Source organism: Lottia gigantea (genome assembly GCF_000327385.1).
Source record: "Lottia gigantea unplaced genomic scaffold LOTGIsca_72, whole genome shotgun sequence".
In the NCBI taxonomy this organism is placed as follows: Eukaryota; Metazoa; Mollusca; class Gastropoda; family Lottiidae; genus Lottia; species Lottia gigantea.
In genome coordinates this window covers 974,866-994,829 of record NW_008710427.1, presented here as the reverse complement: position 1 = coordinate 994,829, position 19,964 = coordinate 974,866, and the positions used below count along the sequence as shown (strand labels likewise).

Below are 19,964 nucleotides of genomic sequence, written 5' to 3'. Positions count from 1 at the left end.
ATTATTTATATCATTACGATAAAGAAATGGTGGAAGAAGAATGGTATGAAACTACTAGAATGGTCGCGAAACATACCGAAAAAGAAAACGTAGAAAAAGTTTATTCGCACACTAATCCTTTTATAAGAAATTTTATCAGACGATCTATTAAAGGAGGAAGAGTTTCGGCAAATAGAAAATCATTTGAAACGAACAAAATGGGTGAAATTTGTAACGTATTAAAGGAATATATTTCACAAACAGAAAGTAATAACATAATTGATTTATTCAAAGAATACAGTGCAAGCACAAAAGACAAAACGGAGGTTCATTCGAGACATAAAAAAATAGAATGTACTAAACTAATAGCATTTGATGCTAACGGTTTATACGCTTCCGCCATGTCGGATTTAGACAGTGAATATCCGAGAGCGGAAAGTGGAAGACCGTTTCTACCAGAAGAAGAAAAAGAATTTGTAAAAATCCTCAATAAACAAAAATTCAGACCTAGAACAGCTATTTTAACAGTGTGGTTTGACTCCCAAAAACATGTTCTTCCAACCGATACCAGCTAAAGATAAAATCACTTTCACGAATAAAGAAGGTAAAAAGGAAACTGGTAACAAAATCAGGTTCGGAAATGGTTTCTGTCACGACGTTTTAACATCGGTCGATATTCAAGAAATAGTGAAAGCCGGTGGACGAATTATTAGAATATTAGATGGTATAGTTTACGAAGAAAATTTTAAAACTCCACCCTATAGAGATTATATTTTAATTTTGAGAGATTTAAGAAATAAATATAAACGAGAAGGTAATATCGTGGGTAGTAATTGCATGAAATTATTAGGTAATTCCTTGTATGGTAAATCAATTCAGAAAGATATATTCACAACTAGACATTTATGGAATGAAGCAACTTTACAGGCCAACTTTGATTCACGCGTTAAAACCTATGAGAAAATTAATGATACTCAATATATTGTTGAAACAGAAATTGAAGAAAAAGAGATTACTACCGAAGATAGTAAATCTACACGACTAACACCTAGTCATTTGGGATCATTCGTTTTATCTCACAGTAAAAAAATAATGAACAATTTCATTCACGTCATAAATGGATTTTATAAACCCGAAATATACTATACCGACACCGATAGTTTGTACATTTCATCCAACAATTGGAAAAAACTAAACAGAGCTGGTTTGGTCTCCGAAAAAGACTATTGCAAAGGTAAAAACGATTACGGTGACGGTGGAATTATATTTGGTTTATACACCAAAGGTCAAATACAACATCGTTTTGACTTCTGATGGTGTTTTAAAAGAAAAGAAAACGTTTAAAGGTTATTCTAATGATAAGATAAGTGTAGAAGATTACGTTCAGTTAGCAAGCGGACATGATGTGTCGAACGAATTTAATAAACCATGGAAAAAAAGTTTCACCAATGGAGTAGTTATTCCAAATGATAAACAAACTAAAGTTTTTAGAAGTTATTTGAATAATGTTAAAAGAAAACCACCAAACAGTGAAGGAATTATGTATCCTTACAACGACAAAGATGAGTAGAGTTTTGACGAAAACTATGAATTTGATGATTTCGATTATCTTACTATTCAAGAAGAGAATGAAGATTGTTTTAAATGAAGTTGAATGACAATTTCTTCGTTGCCAAAGTCTATGAACCTGTTTTTACCGTCTTTGATTTCCAGATTTATATCTTTGATCATGAAAGAATTGACTGGTAAATAGGTCGTTTGAAACGGTTTCTCTATAATTCTGTATCCGATCGGCACCGTAAAAGTCGGTATGCTGTATATGATTTGGCGTTTGTGCTTGTTGAAAAATCCACCGTTGATCAAATTACAGTGAATGTTGATCACGTCGATGTCGTTCTCGATGTTGGCCTTGTGCGGCGCCAATGTCGATTGCGCGTATATTCGTTTATCGAACCCTAGTAACGCATTCAACGAATTTTCTACGTTGAAATCGACTTGACTGTTATTTCTCATGATCAGTTTTATTTTGTTCAGATTCAAATTACCTTTGAATTCGATATTGTTTTTGCCGTTCATGCTTCCTGCGTATTCGGATAGGTAATCGTTGATGGCTACGTATTCGTAGCTTCCCGGTAGTAAGCTTATGGTTTTTAATGACGTTTATATAGTCTTTTTTAGTGATGATTTTTTTCTCCAAAAGCCGTTTTAATATGCCATTGACTTTGTTGTATTGTCTGTCCGATCGATGACCTCCTTCATGGCCGCTAATATTATTTCTAATCTATTAAGCAATTCTTTATTGTTGTCGGATAAAAACGTTATACCTTGTCCAGATGCCACCATATCATCGAATTCGTCTATGTCTTGTATGATTGGTGGATACTCTTCTGCATAATCATCTACCTCCTCTTGCTCAATAACTTTTGTTATATATAAATCAACTTCTTTCAATCTTCTTGTTTCGGGTCCTGACTTTCTGATCGCATGTAGAAATTTTGAGTATGCAACTAAATCCTTGTAATCGGCAATTTCAACATCCTCGCCATTCATTAAATCTATTAACCCTCTCGTTAGTGTAAAGTATAAAGTCTTTTGTGTCGATTTTGAATTGTGGTGAATTTCCACTAAATCTTATTCTAAAACCATTAAACAACAAACCCTCATCATAAATGATTGGTGAAATACTCTTTGGTAGTTCTGTGCTAGGGTTTGAAAAAAGACGTTTTATATCATCTAATGTCCTAATTATAATACCATTATATTCAATCGCTATGGGTTCTATACGAGGCGTGGGTTCTATAGCGAGTCTCTTTTTAATATCTTCTTGACTTTTTAATATGGGTTGAAATAGAGTCTGTAGATTTTCCGTTAATCCGAGTTGTTGTAATCTGTTATTTTCAACTTGGGTCTTTATTTTATTCTTAGCTTTGATATATTCTCTATTTCTTTTTAAAAAATTATTCCAATCCGTCATTTTTAAAAAAATGAAATTAACATATTATATCGATCATAACTCTTTCTCCCGCAGGTTTTCTAGTATTTACAAATACATATCCATGACCATCTGGGTTTCTCCATTGAGCTTTACAAACCTTTTTAAATGTATCTCTATCCATTCCGTGATTTATAGACTGAATGATTTGAGATAAATCTTTGTCGTTTAGTTCAAACAGCAAAAAACAATTTGCATTTTTTCTAATGAACATAGAATCCATCCCGTAAAAAGATTGGGATTGGTATATGCAGTGACAGTTGTGACAGTGACAGTTGTCTTCCTTTGGTGAAGAATTCTTGTTGTACAGTTTGATTTCTTTGCGCTATGCAGTCGTCAAACAATATTAAGTTCTTTCGATTGTTATCAATATTAGACAAGCCTAGATCATTAACATTTTTTTGTAAGAAAAACTTTTATATCCGTTGGATTGAAAGATGGATTCTTTGATTTAATGAAGTTTTCTATGATATCTTTTATTTCCACTTCTTCTTCGTTTTCTTCGTAATATTGAAATATGTCTTGAACGTCTTTCTTTGGTAAATATTCTAAAGCTTTGAGGAATTGATAATACGATTGCTCTGGTGTTGTTGTATAGATATACATAGAATCGAAATCTAAAAGGTTTGGTGTTGTCAACATGTTAAAAGTGAGATGAGTTTTCCCAGAACCTGAACTACCGCAAATACACATGAGCATTGGGTTACTAGGAAATATGTCCGAATGTTTGAATTTCTTGCCCATTTTTATTTATTACATTTTCGGACCAAAAATCACTCCATTGCCTTTATACTTTGAAAGGAAGATTCCCTCGCCCGAACGTATGTTTTTAAAAAATATGGCGTTGCCCTTGTGTTTGACCTTCATTTCTCCAGTGTCGATTTTATCTATTAATTTGCTTAATCTCTCTTTAACGGTTTTCTTGGTTTCTTCGCCAAATCTTTGTCCGAATTCTTTAACCGTCCCTAATATATCTCCTACTCCCGAACCTCCTCGTGCTTCTCTTTCCATTGCCAAATTGTGTCTACGCACTTCAGCGTTTGCAGCGGCTTCAGCTTTCTTATCGTTGACAGCTTTGGCTATCCCAGCAGCTCCACCAGCAGTTGCACCAGCTGCAGCTAAACCAGCAAAGATTAAAGGTAAGAAAGGTAAAAATCCACCTTTTTTAGTTAAATTCTCATCAATTCTTTCCAAGTCTATATCGTCTCTGACTTTGCAATGTTTGTATTTATCGATAATCTTTTGGGTTATATGCACTTTTTTACCGTTGTAAGTTATTAGAGTCAGCTTCGTTTCCATAGCTTCTATTATTTTCATAACTAAAGTTTCTGGTTTCATTTCTAAAGGGTGTTTTTTTTATTTAATTCTTATCATTCTTCTATCTGATATTTTAATCCAATGTTTTGCTTCTTCCAGCAATAAACAGTAGCCGGTCACATCTCCTTGTGTTTTATCGATGTGAATATTTATGTTTACCCCTGTTTTGAAAAGATCTTCTTGATGAGCTGACAGATCGAAACAAAAGATTGGATGATTGAGTGAAAAATCTGTGTATTCAAACTGAGGCGTATTTCCAAACAATTCGCACATGTTTTTATAGTTTCTGTACAATTCGTTGTAATCTTTTTTGGAAGGATCAATTGTCAAAGGTTGATTGGGATAATTATCGTTGTTCAATCTGACTTGAACTTTGCGAATGATGGGATCTTGAGTATGGTTCAATGCCACTCTGAAAATGTTGTTGTTGTGTGTCTGAGAGTCTGGCAAGTTTTTGAAACCGACCATTAGATATCTCACTGGTTTGACGGTGTTGGTGATTGGCCACGTGGTGGATTCTCCCGTTAAAGTCATGCTACCTACCGTGTTACGACGAAGAAAAGAAATTTCGATGTCTTTGGTTAAAGAGTTGAATATTCTCGTTTCCACTTCTACGGAAGGAGTGATTACCGGTATGTGAAGTTGGATATTCGTTATTTCCATCGTAGTTTTTGGGATACAGAACCATTTTCAACATTGTGTCAAACTCTCCGGGGTGTTTTATGGTCTCTATCGGATTTGAACCAGCTTCCAAAACCATTTCGCTGAATAAAGACGGAAAGAAGTTTTCTAAAGTCGTGTTGGTTTGTGGAATTCAATTCTGAGCGGCGTCTTTGATTTTGAAATCGCATCGGAAATGGGCATCGGAAAGCAGCAACCAATTGGACAACGAATTAATTTCAAAGGTAACTCTTCCTCCGTCGTTTATTTGGGTCTTTGTCCCTACCGATGGTGAGATGATTACGTAATCCTCTTTCTTCTTGTTGAACGAATATTGAATCGGATCATACAATTGAAAGATTGGATCCAATCTGTAATTTTTGCTTGCCATTTTTATCCAATGATTTTAAACCCTTTTCCTTGTTTTTCTAGGGCTTGTCGTTCTAGTCTCTTGTTTCTTAGTTCTCTTATTAGCTGCAGTTCTTTAAGTTCGTCAGATTTTTTCACTGCATCGCTAATATTTACTCCTGCTTTTGCCTCAGATCCAAGAGCTTGCGCCCCTGAGGAAATGAGGGATTTGTTGTTTGAGACAAAATTGGCCACTTTGGGGATGAGAGATGTTAGCGCAGAGAAGAAACCGTCTCCTTCGAATTTTTTTTTTCATGTTTTAAAATTAAAGACATTTTTAATGCGGTTGTTTTATACTGTATTATTATTAGTGATTCTTGTCTGTGGTTTGGGGTAATTTATATGGAGTCTGTTATAATACAGTTTGGGGAGTCTGTTATAATACATTTTTAACAGTTTTGGGCGTCTGTTATAATACATTTTTTAACAGTTTGGGGAAGTCTGTTATAATACATTTTAACAGTTGTGTCTTTTCGGATATGACGAATTGAAAAAGCCGCGCATGCACAGAAGTGAAATGCGTCATATCCGAAAAGACATATACCTATCATCTCAAAAACCGGATCAAACTGGATGCGCTATATCAGAAAACACATATACTACTGATTCTAGTATAGGGGGTCTCCGGATTCTAGCATAGGGGGTCTGCAGGTTCCAGTTGGGTTTGCGGATTCTAGTATAGGGCGTTTGCGGATTATAGTTGGGTCTGCCGAATATAGTATAGGGAGTCAGAGGATTCTAGTATGGGGGTTAGAGGATTCTAGTTGGGGTCTGCGATCTTCCGATTATACAAGTCTGCGATCTTCGATCTTCGGATTATACACTACCTACAATATAATGTTGGACACCCTTTCACTCATACTAAAGATGCAATGAATGTCCATTCGTTGTTCTTCGGAACTTGTATGGTTCTGCACTCTCGAATGAGCCGTGAAAGAAGGCTTTGCTTAAAGCCTTATTTTGGTAAATGAGCTTCAAACCGTGATAACCGACAACTGCTTTTGTGATTATTGTAATACAATACCCTCGTACCCTCTTTATTGATTTGATGAGTTAAACGCTTGCTGAAGGTATAGGGTCTGATCAAAGCATAGCTCGGGATACTACCCTCAGGCACAGATCCTTGAACAGCTGTTTTATTTGTTGTTGAAAGACTTCTGATTTACTTTTTTGGTGTTTTTGGGATGAAGGAATGCTTACTTATGACTCCGGTGTACTTTTTTATTGGAAATCAATCAAGTAGTACTCGCTAAGGGGCACTTTATCTTGTTTTGGAAAATAGTCAACTTCCATGAGTTAAACGCCATTAATCTGCAGGACCTTCAGTCTTATCTTGTGAAAGAAGAATTCGAGACAATTTCATTAGTTTCTTACAATTATTTGTATTGTCGCTTCCCATGAAAATAAAATCATCAAGATAGTGGTCAAGTGGGTTTATTCTGGATCTTTGCGATATCAGCCAATGGAGAAAAGAAGAAAAATTTTCAAAAATTTTGCAGGATATGGAGCAGCCGATAGGCAGACATTTATCTATGTATTATTTACCCCCGAAGCAGAAACCCAATAAATCAAAGTGTGCTGGATTTACCCTTTATAACCGGAATGCTGATCTAATATCCATTTTTCTAAACTACACATTGTTTTGAAAAATGGTGGATATGATGGATGGCAAGTGAGTGATCAATCTCAATCACCTATTCTATTCTTCTCCAGATTTCCCTCCACTCTTCATACTGAAGTTGAAAGGCAGTCACAAGTCTAAACCATGCTAATGATAATAAAATTGAAATCAGTAACGAAAGAAAAACTACTTTAGTTCATGAAGAAAATGATAAAGTCATAAAGAATGTTAAAATTGTTCCGGATAAGGAAATAAATAATGTTATAAATGTTCATGAATAGAATGATAGAATGATAGAAATAATGTTATTGGTATGAATAGGCCTATTATTGTCATGCTAAATTCGTTGCAAAGGAGATTATCAACTAAAAAGACCAATGCTGAATTTCAACAATTCAAACCAGATAAAGTTAAACACAACTACAAGACAAATGAAAGGTGTTTCTAAAATGAGATTCAAAATTCCAGAATTACAGACAATATTAATGTCCCACATACTTAACAATGTGTTTGTTAGAACCTGCTTACATGATAATTCTTCAAACCATAATGCACCGAGTTACAAGACTTGGGTGTGCAGTATGAAAAGTAACTAAATTCGGTTTTAAGAAATATAATTTCAAAAGAGTCTTTAGCTGGGTATATATGGATCTTACAATAGGCTATCTGGGCTGCAAATTAACTTCACTAACCCAGCAAAGAATTACAAGTCATGGCAATATTTGATGTTGTCATGAATAAAGAAGACCATGTTCATATTCAGAGCATCAAGTGAACTTTGTTTGGCAGTCATAATAATTCATATTTTCCACTGGCATACATGATGAAGGAATTCAGTGAGTGAGAATTTAGAATGGTTGTTGTCATATCTACCAGCTTGGGTCTTTTTCATATTGAAGTGACACCTGGCGAGCGCCACCAAGCTTTTTCATAATTCTGTTTGTCTTTTTTTTTGTTGCATTTTTTAAAAATGTAAAAATCAATAATAAGCATATTGCAGCTTAATTATATTGGCGAAGGAAGCGACTGGTATATAACTAAAATAGTAAATTTATTGGTTGGTAATAATACCAGACGAATGTACCCCCCAAAATTATTGTCTTAAAAATAGCCCAACAAATATGGTCCTTTCCAGTTCGTCCAACGTTATATTCGGATGGGATGTCGCAACTGCCTGAACTGCCTGAACCCAGTTCCGACATCCTATCCGAATATCACGTCGGAGTAACTAGGACCATATTATAAGGTGACTTTTCATACACTGTAAACACAACTTTACTTTAAGACTTTGTGAACTTATTGGTATTCCAACCTTCTGTGTTTTACGAAAAACAATTCAAATACAGTAATTGCCTTAATCAGTGTAAGCAAATCAACTTGTTCCTATATAGACCGAAACATCTGTCTCTATTCCAGCCTCTGGTTGCTATTTGGACAGATGTCAGCTGGCTATTTGGACAGATGTCAGCTGGTCAAGCTGACAACTGTCAAAATATCAATTAGAGGCTTGAATAGAGGCAGATGTTTCGGTGTAGTTCCTATGGTAACATTACATAGCAGTAAACAGACTTTACTTTACAAAAATCCGTTTCTGAGACTAAGGTTCAATTTGTTAAACGGATGACGAATCTGTTCTTTTCAACAGTACATTTTTCAGAGTACTGTATTCAAACTGATTAAAATTAAGGTCGGAAATCCATCTCGTATATAGAACATGAAAAGTTGCCATTTTCTAGAAGAAACTGATGTTAAATTTTGTTTTAACATGATTTGATCGTAGTGCCTTCGACACAATATTTCATATTTCTTTATATCTGACTATATTTTGAGTTTTTAAAATTTGATTTATATTCAGGTTATTGGCAATTGACATACACGACTTCATTCACAGTAATGACTATCTTTAGCAGCGTGTATTGAAACTTGAGAAACTCGAGAAATATCGTTGAAATATCTATAACCTTTTTATAACAAAAACCCAAATCAACTGATTTTGTCGGGCGTAGTGATATCAATGTCGGTGGTATATTCTTGTATTTATTGCAAGGTAAGAACAAAGCGTAGTTTCGTAGAGCCTAACCTAAAATATGTCAAAAAATAAAATCACAAACTAGGTAGCCAGAGTTTCAGGTTTCATGAGTATAGTGAATGAGAAATAACTTTTTTGTCATTTTTATTTGCTTAAAGCAACATAAATAATACAAACGAGGTCCATGAATTGAGTTAATGTACATGAAAGGTCCCACAAAACAATCAAATGAACTAACAGAATCAATTATATCACTAACATCAGAGCCTATATAAACTAAGCTAATATATTATAAAGATAGCTTGCCAGGCAAGGTAATATACGCCCACTGACAGCTTTGATTTTGAATAAAAATATTTAGCAGTACAGTTACAATCATCAGTATGAAATATTCAACCTTTAGTCATACACTTCTTTTGAACTCTTTAGGGCGATACTGAAGAATATTGAGTATGAGTAATTGCTCTTGTTCTTGAAAAGGGGTTAAATTTTTAGCTTGTGGAAACTCTAGAAGACAAATATTCAATCTTCAGCGCGGTACTGAATAATAAAACCAAGTTTTGTCAAAATCCGGCAAGAATCATGCCCTTTATTGTTTAAGAGCTAAAATTTGAAAGCGTTTTCAAGAAAGAGGTCAGTAACTCCTATAAAACATATTTCGATGTTTTGATTTTCGATAGGGTTCATTGGGTGATTATAAACAATTTCACCATGTTTCGTCAAAATCTTCCAAGAATTAAGCTTTCTAGAATGTTTATGAGCTCAAAATTTAACACATTCTCAAGAACAAGGGCAATAATGATACTAATTATTTTTCGATTTTTCTGATTTTCGATAGGTTGATCTTTGGGTGATAACGAACACTCACACCAAGTGTCGTCAAAATCCATCAAGAATTGGGTCTTGTAGAGTGTTTACGAGCAATTGTGGACGGACGGACAAGGTGACGGCAATATACGCCCTCATATCATGTGGGTATATAAAAAGCATGCATTCTATAATATAAATACACTGCACTCATTGAAGTTATCTTTTTTCAGAGAAGTCATTATTCCCCAATAAATACAAAACAAAAAAAGCCATTCTTCTTTTTGTTCAAATAAATGGAAATGGAATCAATGGTCTAGAAAATCGCAAATCAAAGTCATCTTCCGTTGTTTTGATGCATCTATCCTTTACTACGAAAGGATGCGATTGATTATAAAAATAATAAAATTATGAAGCTTACAACGAAGTCGGTTTCCATCATAGCTGAGTAAATAATTGAAGAACTTTAACATTAGAAAACTAAGCCATGGGGAAAGGAACCATAATGCAGAACAATATTTACCATGTAGCTTAGCTACGAATCCTTAAAAAAAAGTTAACAGACAAATACATACATATAAAGTAAAAGGCTTACATATTATTTATAACATTCTTTTCAAATACAAAAGAATTCGAGATGACTTATACTTATTCAACCTGTAGAACAGGGATTTTCAACTTGAGGGTAATTACCTAATTAATGAGGCGCCTGGAGTCAGGAATACAATTTTGGACATTTTATAATTCAAAGATGGATTTCCTGGTTATTTAGTGACAAATAGGGCAAACTGTTTCATTAATTGTTTTTTTAATGAATTATCATGAATTACTTATCATATCATCTTATTCTTATTGCATATAATTAAGAGTATAAAGGTGCATTTATACAGAGCGCGAACGCGAACGCGGTTTTTCGTCATGGAATGGTTTCATCATTTTATAGAGGGACCGTTCAAATAGAATGCGAACGCGAACGCGAACAAATATTTGTTCGCGCGGTCGACCGCCGAGATTGCCCCAAGAGCGAATTTTTCAGAAAGTCGCGGCGGATTTCTTGCTATCAACCAATCAGCTTGTACCACCTCCCTTGCATCATTTCTAAAATAGAAACTTGTGCACATGCCTTTTCCAATTTGCTTCTAGGGTACAAACAATGGATAAAACGGAAGTTTTGATTTTAGAAGTTGAAAAGAATCCAGTTTTGTTTGACAAAGCTGAAAAAACTTACAAAGAGACAGTAAAAAAGAAAGATATTTGGAAGGGAATCGGAGAGATGATTCCAAAATGACCATATGACCAAATTTTCACAACAAAAGAGGCGATCCGCATTGAAAGCCGTCGACGGTTTTCCGCGTTCGTGCTCTATTTGAATGACTGAACTGATGAAAAGTCGCGTTCGCGCCGGTCGCGTTCGCGTTCGCGCTCTGTATAAACCCACCTTTAACCAGTCCATGTATGTACAAACAAAACAAAAAGACTTTTTGACCTTTTTTGATCGGTCACTCATTGGAATTTTACTGGTAGTTCGCTTCTAATTAAGGACATGTGAGACAAACTGTTATTAAGTCATTAGAACACCTCTACTTTCTATTATATAAGTATTAGCATTTTCATTTTCATAAATGAAAATAAGGGAAGTCATTCTATTCAGCCAGAGTATATTTTCTGTTACGGAGCTCTTAGGAGATGTAACAACAACCCTCAACAATGTAACAAAACAATTTGTTTACAATCCAAATATATAGGCACCCCCCACATGTGTCAGTTTATAATTGATATTTTTATTGGTGGTTATATTTATCGATTTTTAGAGCAACGAATTAAAATTCGAAGGCATTGTCAAATTCGCTGAATACTTTTAAATCAATGTTTCCCCATCATCAAAACAGATGTGGATATACAGCCCAATCAGATTCAAAAAACCACTGAATGTAGACTCAGTCAGTTACAAAGATATTAAGCAACCAGTCCAGGCCATCTTTTGTCAAAGTTGTGCGTAGACATAAGATGGACTGGATGATAGAGGCCATTCTCCGACATGAAAAAAATCGCAGAAAATAGTCAAGATTTATAGGGGTAAGCGACGGGGTAATTTAACTAATCAAGGAATCTGAAAAGGGTAATAGAAAAAGGGTTAAAATCCCCTGCAGTAGAACGACGTTTTCGATTCACTTACACTGAGTATAGCTTTCATATGCTCCTTAATCGTTGATGTATTAATTAATGTATTGATTGATCAAATTTATTGATGAAGTAAAAAATACAATAGGTTGGGGTCAAAAGAGAAAAAAATGCCTTCTTGGTAAGTGATTATACTTAGCCCTATCACGCCTCTGACAGGGCTAGACGGTAGAATTTGGTAACTGTAACAGATGTTGACAACCAGATTTTGGCATATAACTCTGATGTAAACCAACATCAAGCGGTATCTCACATTTATCTGGATGTTGGGTGGTAATGGAATCACGAGATATCATGTCATAGCGATTTTCTGCTGAATTCCACACATGAATGGGGGCTCTGTATCCATATAGTTGAAAATCACACGCACATCCATATGGAGAGAAACAACAGAAATATCGAAATGTAACATTGATCATATTGACCTCTTCACCAACTTCAGTGGCTCCTGGTGAACCTTGGTCTTCCACAATAACTATCTCTTTGACTGGAAAATCTTCTTTACTAGTGTTCTTGCTCTTTTTAGACTTTTTGAGTTCCTTGTTTGTTGGTCCACAAGGAAAATGATATGAAATAAGACTGTGATAACGTTGAGCATCTTTAACAGAAAGTTTATAATAAGGTAATAAAGGATCGACTTCACTACTTCCAGTCAGGTTTTCTGGTGGTCTTGTATCTTGAACTGGTACTCTTAAACCAGGCAATAGAAATATATCTGATATCTTCCATTTAACAGTTATACCACTAGAAATCATTCGTGTTGACACATCTAAATCTTGTTCTTTAAAACAGGTAGTATGATCTACAATTCCTTTGATAATATCAGAATAACTAAATATACTATCTTTATTTTTTAAATAATATATCATACACACCACCGCATACTTGGCCAGATGCAGAATATCTGTAGAGTGAGCTAACATACAGATCTGATATTCATAGGCTATGGACAGTTCTTTGGCTACCTCATACAGAATGTTTTCAATTTCACTTTCTTCTATTCCTTCCAGTTTATGTAAAATAATTGCTGCCTTGTAACAGTTAACAATGTCATAAACATAACGAAAAATTTGTGGCAAATGTCGTTGAAAGTTGGAAAATCGAAATTTCTTCAATGCTGCTAGAGTAACTTCCCTTCTAGATTGACCTAAAGCTAGAAAATCCACACTACAATCCGAATTATCACAGCTAGAAAAAACTGTTTCCATTCTAGTTTCATACTTCCGTTTCTTCTTTAAAGATTCTGACACAAAATAATCTTTAAATATCTTTTGCATACTCATTAACTCATCTTTCGTTGGCAGTGGCGATTTCAACTTAACCATCTTGAAATATTAATCTTCACAAAACTTGATGTACTAATTAACAGTACATCAAAGCGGAATAATACAGAAATTTAGAACAAAATGTTATGTAATCAAATCTTTGGAGAACATTCTTTTACTTGGAAAATTGATAATAAATATTGTAGAACAGCATTAAATAACAACAAATAAAACTTAAATTAACATAAATAAGAACTTACAAAACAATTAAAAATGAGTTATCAAAAACATCACAAAATAAAATAAAAATGAGCATTAATCTTATATTCAAATAAAAATACTATAACAAAATATGATAAGATAAAAACTAAAAAGTCTTTGGTTTAGGAACACAAAATATGACTAGAAATAGAAATAATAATCAACAATGTTTTTGTTATTAAGACTTAGAATATATTGCACTGGCAGGAATATTAAACGTGATAGTAATAAATAAATAGCTCAATCAATAAATAACAACATTTATACAGTGTGAAATAGATTGATTATATAATGTGGTCCTCTATATTTCATGTTATTCATTTACACAGTTTATTACTAAGTTTTCGTATTAACCAGACAAGCTTATTAGCAATGACGGCACCCATATCTTTTAAGCTAGTTGTTTTGCTCACAAATGTGCTTTCCCTGAAATAAAATAAAAACCTTATTTATGCCATCGTTGTGCAGAGTAATCTAATTAATTGTCTGCATATAAAAACTTGTTACCTAATTAAACAGAGGGGGTATCATTTGACTAAGCTATTGATGATATAACCAGATTCAACTTCCTTTTCCAAACTTTAGACATATGTTTCATATAGGATTTCATGAGGTAGAATATTTAAAGTAGCAGTAGCTACTAGTAGTAAGTAGTAGGACTAAGCAAATAAACGTTGGCTTGCCTTAAAAAACATAACACTAACAGGACTGCACAAAAAACCAATGAAAATGTTTTGAAGACATCACACAACACTTCCGTTCCTTGTCTACGAGGTTATATCTTTGCCCTTTCAACATACAAAACAGTTCTTGGGATTTATTATGAACATATAGGAATAATGACAAGGTATTTGTTAGGAAGAAATGAATGTAGGCTATGCAAAAGCAAAAACATTGCTCAGATATGAATGCAAATAATGCATTCCCCTACCTTGAGGTAAGAATCATCAATACATTATCTTCTCTGATGTTACCAAGTTTTCATACATCAATGCACAGCTCTTGTTTCTTGAAATTGACATGTTAAGATACGTAGCAGTATGCTACCAGGAAGTATTATAATTACAATATGGCTGACTTGGCAATGGGGGTAACTCTGAATAAAGGCTTCAGACCACACTCATTCATTATCAATATAAATAAATGTCATAAAAACCTGAATTATACATTTGGTTTTTTTTATTCTCATTAAGATTTCACTTCTTGTTAGAATCAATACAAATCACAATATAAATCACTTGTTAATATATCACATGAATAAGGCACTTGAATAATCATACATAAAATTTTACTACATGTATTATTCATCTTTATTTACATTAGCTATTATTTTTTCCATTGGACTATGACAAATTCGTGTGATGTTTATATCAGCATAAATGCCATTGTCTCATCACCAACACATTAGGCATAGTAATTTTAACCAATGCCGTCGTTATTCATTGACGTGCAGGTTGTATCAAATAGACGGTCTCCAATGTAAACAATCATATCGGTAGTCCCAAACGTTGAAACATAAAGAAATAGGCCCTACTTAAATTCATACTAAAGTCTTTGTATCAAAATTAGAATGTCTTGAAAACGTAAATATAACCTACTGCGCATTTATTCAATTTTCCAGGCAACCTTCATCCTGAAATAAATTTTTTCTTACAAAACAATAACATAGCAATTAGTTCAAACCTTGCTGATTCTTACAACCTTAAATTCTGTAAACAAATAAATAAATAAGTCCATCAGAGATTAAAAAGGATCAACAAGTTTCAGAAAAGGTTGAATAATGGTGAATAGGCAAAGACACCTGACAATTTGAGACAAGGAATCTCCTGAATCTCAGGATTATAGATTTAAAACAAGAAGATGATCCAGCCCTGTCGCCAAAAAAACAAATTATAGGACCAGAGAGCCCATTTCTGACAATTTTGAGGTGCCAAAAACGTATCAAAATCTATATATTTTTGATTTCTTACAGACACTGTAAATTAATCAATCTCTGCTGAACTGAAGAAGGTTTTGCTGGGGCTTAATTCTCACTTGCTAGGGCCCTAACAATGAGACTGGGATGATCAACTATTGTACTATCATCTGTTTTGGATTTTGTCTCGATGAGGATGGTTTAAAATTAAGTATTTCATCCTTGATTACAATACTTATGGAGATAATAATGTTGTTAACATTTTAAAATTCTGATTCCTCTCCCTTCATAAAACATGATAAAACTATATAAATATACAATATGTATAGTTCCTTTAGCAATGGTATATACACGTGAACACATCGTACACATAGGAACATGCAATGACCCCTGCAGTCTGTTTTTGTTTTTCTCAAATATCAATTCACTGCCAGTTTCTATACAGTAATAAAGAACTCGAAATGATTCCAAATATTCCTGATTTGAATCTTGAGAATTTTCCTGCCCACAATACACCAGGTGGTAACCAGTTGATAGCATTGAGCAAATCAGCAGCAGATTGTATAATTAATAAAACATGTCCATATTCTTCTGTCTTTAAAGCCTTCAATCTATCATTTATTTCTTGATTCTGTTCTGAAACTGTCCTAAAATACAGTGAAATTAGGTCATCATGACTCCGTAACCAAGTCTACATAGTTAACAATGCTTATTGGTATTTTTCACTGGTAGTATAATAGTAATTTTCCTTTTTTCTTTTAAGTAGTAAAGGTAACAGTCACTAGTCAAGTGATAAAGGTGCGGGCGCATGAGCGGTCTTGGTCAGAGACTTTTGTCGCCAATTAGAGTCTTGTCTTTAGTTTTTATGGGCACACAAGGAGACAAAAATCTCCAGTGGATCATTTTCCAACTTGTCGATATTCACATGTGGAGCATGCAATTGAAATCATCTTGTAGACGATAAAATTATTGGAGACAATTATCGAACTGGTTTGACATTATAAATCCTGTCGACAACACGATAATCTTGTTGTGGAAACATGGACACACGGGAGATTTTACTCAAGATTAGAGTCCGGGATAAAAATCTCGGACAAAGACTGCTTGTGTGCCCACACCTTTACAATCCACATATATTTCATTTAAAACAATGCTATTTTGATTTGTAGCTTAAGAGCCAACACTCAACAGATACTCAATGGAACATTTATAAAGACATGTTAAAGCCTACAGCACTAATTGGCTCAGCAGAAATCACTGAAAACCTGGAAAACTGGAAATGAATTTGTTAATACAAGAAAAGTCTGACCAAACCTTACCCTTTTTCATCTTTATCTAAATATTTCTGTTTTCTTAATTGAGCTTGTGATTTTTTATTATTCATCAGCTTTACAACAGCTCTGAAAATAGTTTAAAACAGATCTTAATACATATATAAAAAAATTCATTTCACTTTTTTTGGGAATGGAAAAATTGTAAAACCAAACTATTGAAACATCCAGAGCAAGCTGTTAAAAGCAAATAAAATTTAATTTATTGATGTTTGTAAATCACAATCAAGAATCTGAATGTCGTGAAAGGTTTTTGATTTGGAAATATTTGCCAGCAATGTCTGTCAAATGTAAGTTGGATTCTCAGGGCACAGAAGTGAAGAAACAGCCCTATTAAAATTAGTTCATAGGTATGAAACACTTTTTTTTACTTTTCCTGATTTCTATAATAATGCTCTAATCTGTTATAACAAATAACTACTCACTTGCTAATCTCCAGAATCAAGGATATAGCCCAAATGGCAATACATATCACCCACCATAGAGTTGAGCTTCTATTAATAACCTTTTTATCAGCAAACCAAGCTATATGTTCTACTATATAGTAGGACTGATACAATGTGTTGGTCATCATATCTAAAATACGTAATATAGGATTCTTGTCCTGAAATAAAAAAAGGTCATAAATTATGTTATGAATATATCTAGAAGTTTTTAATGCTATCAATTTAAACAACTAACCAAATAATTTGAGAAAAAGTGGAATGTGTGCCATCTTCATTTTTTCAACAAGTGGCTGCCTAGTAAGATACGCCCACTTGACTGATAAATTCAGGTCACCAATCTGTGTCAAATCATACCAAAAATCTAATTTGTCAAGGATATTGTTGATTCAAACCAACACAAAATTCTGACATTAACTGTCACCTCTATCGCGTTTACAAGCCGTATTTAACATAAAATGTATCATTAAAATCAGATGAATACTTTGTAGTCTTATAGTGTCGACTTGACTAAGATCTTTTCAATATAAATGATTACCAGCCCCGTCTTTAGGGTAGAGTCCCTGAGGGCTGGGCCCCAGCATATTAGAATTAAGCTCAAGCAAAACATTCTTCAGTTTAGAATTTCCAAATCAAAAATCTTTCCCAAAAATTCAGATTCTTGATTGTGATTTACAAACATCAATAAATTAAATTCTATTTGCTTTTAACAGCTTTCTCTGGATGTTTCAATAGTTTGGTTTTACAATTTTCTCCTTTCCTAAAAAAGTGAAATGATCACCAGCCCTGTCTTTCGGGTGGGGTACCTGAGGGCTCGGCTCCAGCATGTTAGAATTAAGCCGCCCAAGCAAAACATTCTTCAGTTTAGCAGAGATTGATTCATTTACAGTGTCTTTGTACAATATCAAAAATATATACATTTTGATATGTTTTTGGCACCTCAAAATTGTCAGAAATGAGTTCTCTGGGCCTAATTCTTCATATTTTCTGAGTACAAAATCTAAGCCCCAGTACCAATTCATTCCTTGTGATAGGGCTGATAATCACTCCAAATTTCATTAAAATCAGATGAAAACTGTAATATGTAAGTTAACAAACAAATTTTGATGCATTTTTACTAAGTGAAGTGTAATAACTCAAAAATCATCCATAGAAAAGCCGTCAAATTCGAACCTGACCAAGATCTCATTGTTCTAGATGATCACATGAAATTTCATTAAAATCAGATAAAAACTGTAGTCTCTGTTGTGTTCACAAACTAATTTTGACGCGTTTTTACTAAGCCCAGGGCAATAACTCAAAAACCATTCATCAACAACGTCAATTTCGAATTAGACCAAGATCTCATTAATATAAATGATCACACCAAATTTCATTAAAATCAGATAAGAACTGTAGTCTCTATGGTGTTCACAAGCTAATAGTGGACAGACAGACTGACAGGACAGGGGTGGCACCAGAGTACCAACGACAATATATGACCACATTAAAATGAAAAAAAAACAGTCTCAATTTTTAAACAGAATACTGAGCTGTTACAAAAAATTATTCATGCTCATTCAATATTTGTTTTTGTTGAAATGTCATCTTACCTTTTCACCATAATAAAACTTGAGATTAACTGCTGCCATGGACAAATCATCAAAAAGACGTAAAACAGTTCGACAACCATTGAATTCTTGAGCAATAATGTTAAATTTAGTGTTGAATGGTGAATTACCTGATCCACCAATTAACATTGCTATATAGGTACCTAATCTCATCACTCTATCACGTCCTCTATAAGTCTCTAGTAATTTAACTAGTTGCAGAGCCATTGTATACTATCACTTATTTGTTTAGTTTTTATCTGTAACAGAAGAAATTAATTACAACTGAAAATTTTAATACTGTAGTATGCCTACTCTTCGTTTAATTATTGTTATAGTAGGCCTAATGAATTAATAATATAGGCCTACAAATTGTTAACCTACTGACTGACATTGTCTGCAGAATGACATGTGTAGTAGATGTAGAGGTATGTTAATATTTTTATCAATCTTTAAGGATAAAGTCCAATATTATAATGGGCATGATCTGTTGGCCTAACTGAGTTCAGAACTTTTTGTTATAAAACAATAACGTGATAGGATAACAAAAGTGTTTCAGGTTAAAATATAATACTTACTTCAGTGGAAAATGGTTGTATGACATTAAGAGAGTGGTGTGATGTATATTGTTAAAATAAGTTATTAAATTCGCATCACATAAACAAACTGAAAGTAGTCCAGAACGCAAATGGAGACAACTATAATATACCTGACTAAACACCTTAATGCACTCAGTTCAACAACAAAAAAAATGAACAAGTTTTCTTTTTTCGTCCGTCTCGATACACGGTAATATTTATATTATTGTAATATACAAGTGTAGCAGGAGGTAATCTAGGGCAGTTATTTCAGACCAAAAACCCCCAACCCAAATATCAATCCTGTTGTGTCTCAATACACTAGGAGTTCCAGTTTCTATCAGGATACTGTGATCTCAATGGGAAGTAATAAATAATTAAACAAAAAAACATTTATTAATGTAAGACAAGACATCACAGAACGAATTTCAAACAATACATTTACACAAACATTCAAAACCCCCGATTCAAGACCATAGTCCCCGTTTTAGATCAGTCTATCTTAACGAGCGGAACGTTATGTTCCCGATTCAGATTTGATTGTAAACCAAACCGACCAAGGGCAACTACAACCCCAAATCAAACAGC

At 33.8% G+C, this 19,964-nt stretch overlaps 4 protein-coding genes across 4 annotated transcripts; 1 reads left to right on the top strand and 3 right to left on the bottom strand.

Moving 5' to 3' along the window:
* Positions 1-528: 528 nt before the first annotated feature.
* Positions 529-1,293, top strand: LOTGIDRAFT_168128 (hypothetical protein; the record flags this gene model as incomplete). Its single annotated transcript, XM_009065995.1, has 1 exon — positions 529-1,293. The coding sequence occupies one exon, from the start codon at positions 529-531 to the stop codon at positions 1,291-1,293; it is 765 nt and encodes a 254-aa protein (XP_009064243.1).
* A 2,431-nt stretch (positions 1,294-3,724) lies between these two features.
* On the bottom strand, positions 3,725-4,309 carry LOTGIDRAFT_168127 (hypothetical protein; the record flags this gene model as incomplete). The annotated part of the gene is made up of 1 exon (XM_009065994.1): positions 3,725-4,309. The coding sequence occupies one exon, from the start codon at positions 4,307-4,309 to the stop codon at positions 3,725-3,727; it is 585 nt and encodes a 194-aa protein (XP_009064242.1).
* A 7,554-nt stretch (positions 4,310-11,863) lies between these two features.
* LOTGIDRAFT_235959 (hypothetical protein) lies at positions 11,864-14,563 on the bottom strand. Its single transcript, XM_009065993.1, has 2 exons — positions 14,452-14,563; positions 11,864-13,946 (listed from the first exon to the last, which is right to left on the bottom strand). The coding sequence occupies exon 2, from the start codon at positions 13,317-13,319 to the stop codon at positions 12,156-12,158; it is 1,164 nt and encodes a 387-aa protein (XP_009064241.1). The 5' UTR covers positions 13,320-13,946; positions 14,452-14,563; the 3' UTR covers positions 11,864-12,155.
* Positions 14,564-15,936: 1,373 nt separating this feature from the next.
* Positions 15,937-19,480, bottom strand: LOTGIDRAFT_235958 (hypothetical protein; the record flags this gene model as incomplete). The annotated part of the gene is made up of 5 exons (XM_009065992.1): positions 19,377-19,480; positions 18,802-19,058; positions 17,192-17,370; positions 16,755-16,835; positions 15,937-16,082 (listed from the first exon to the last, which is right to left on the bottom strand). Coding segments are annotated over exons 2-5 (630 nt in total), but the record flags the coding sequence as incomplete, so codon positions are not given.
* Between the last annotated feature and the right edge of the window lie 484 nt (positions 19,481-19,964).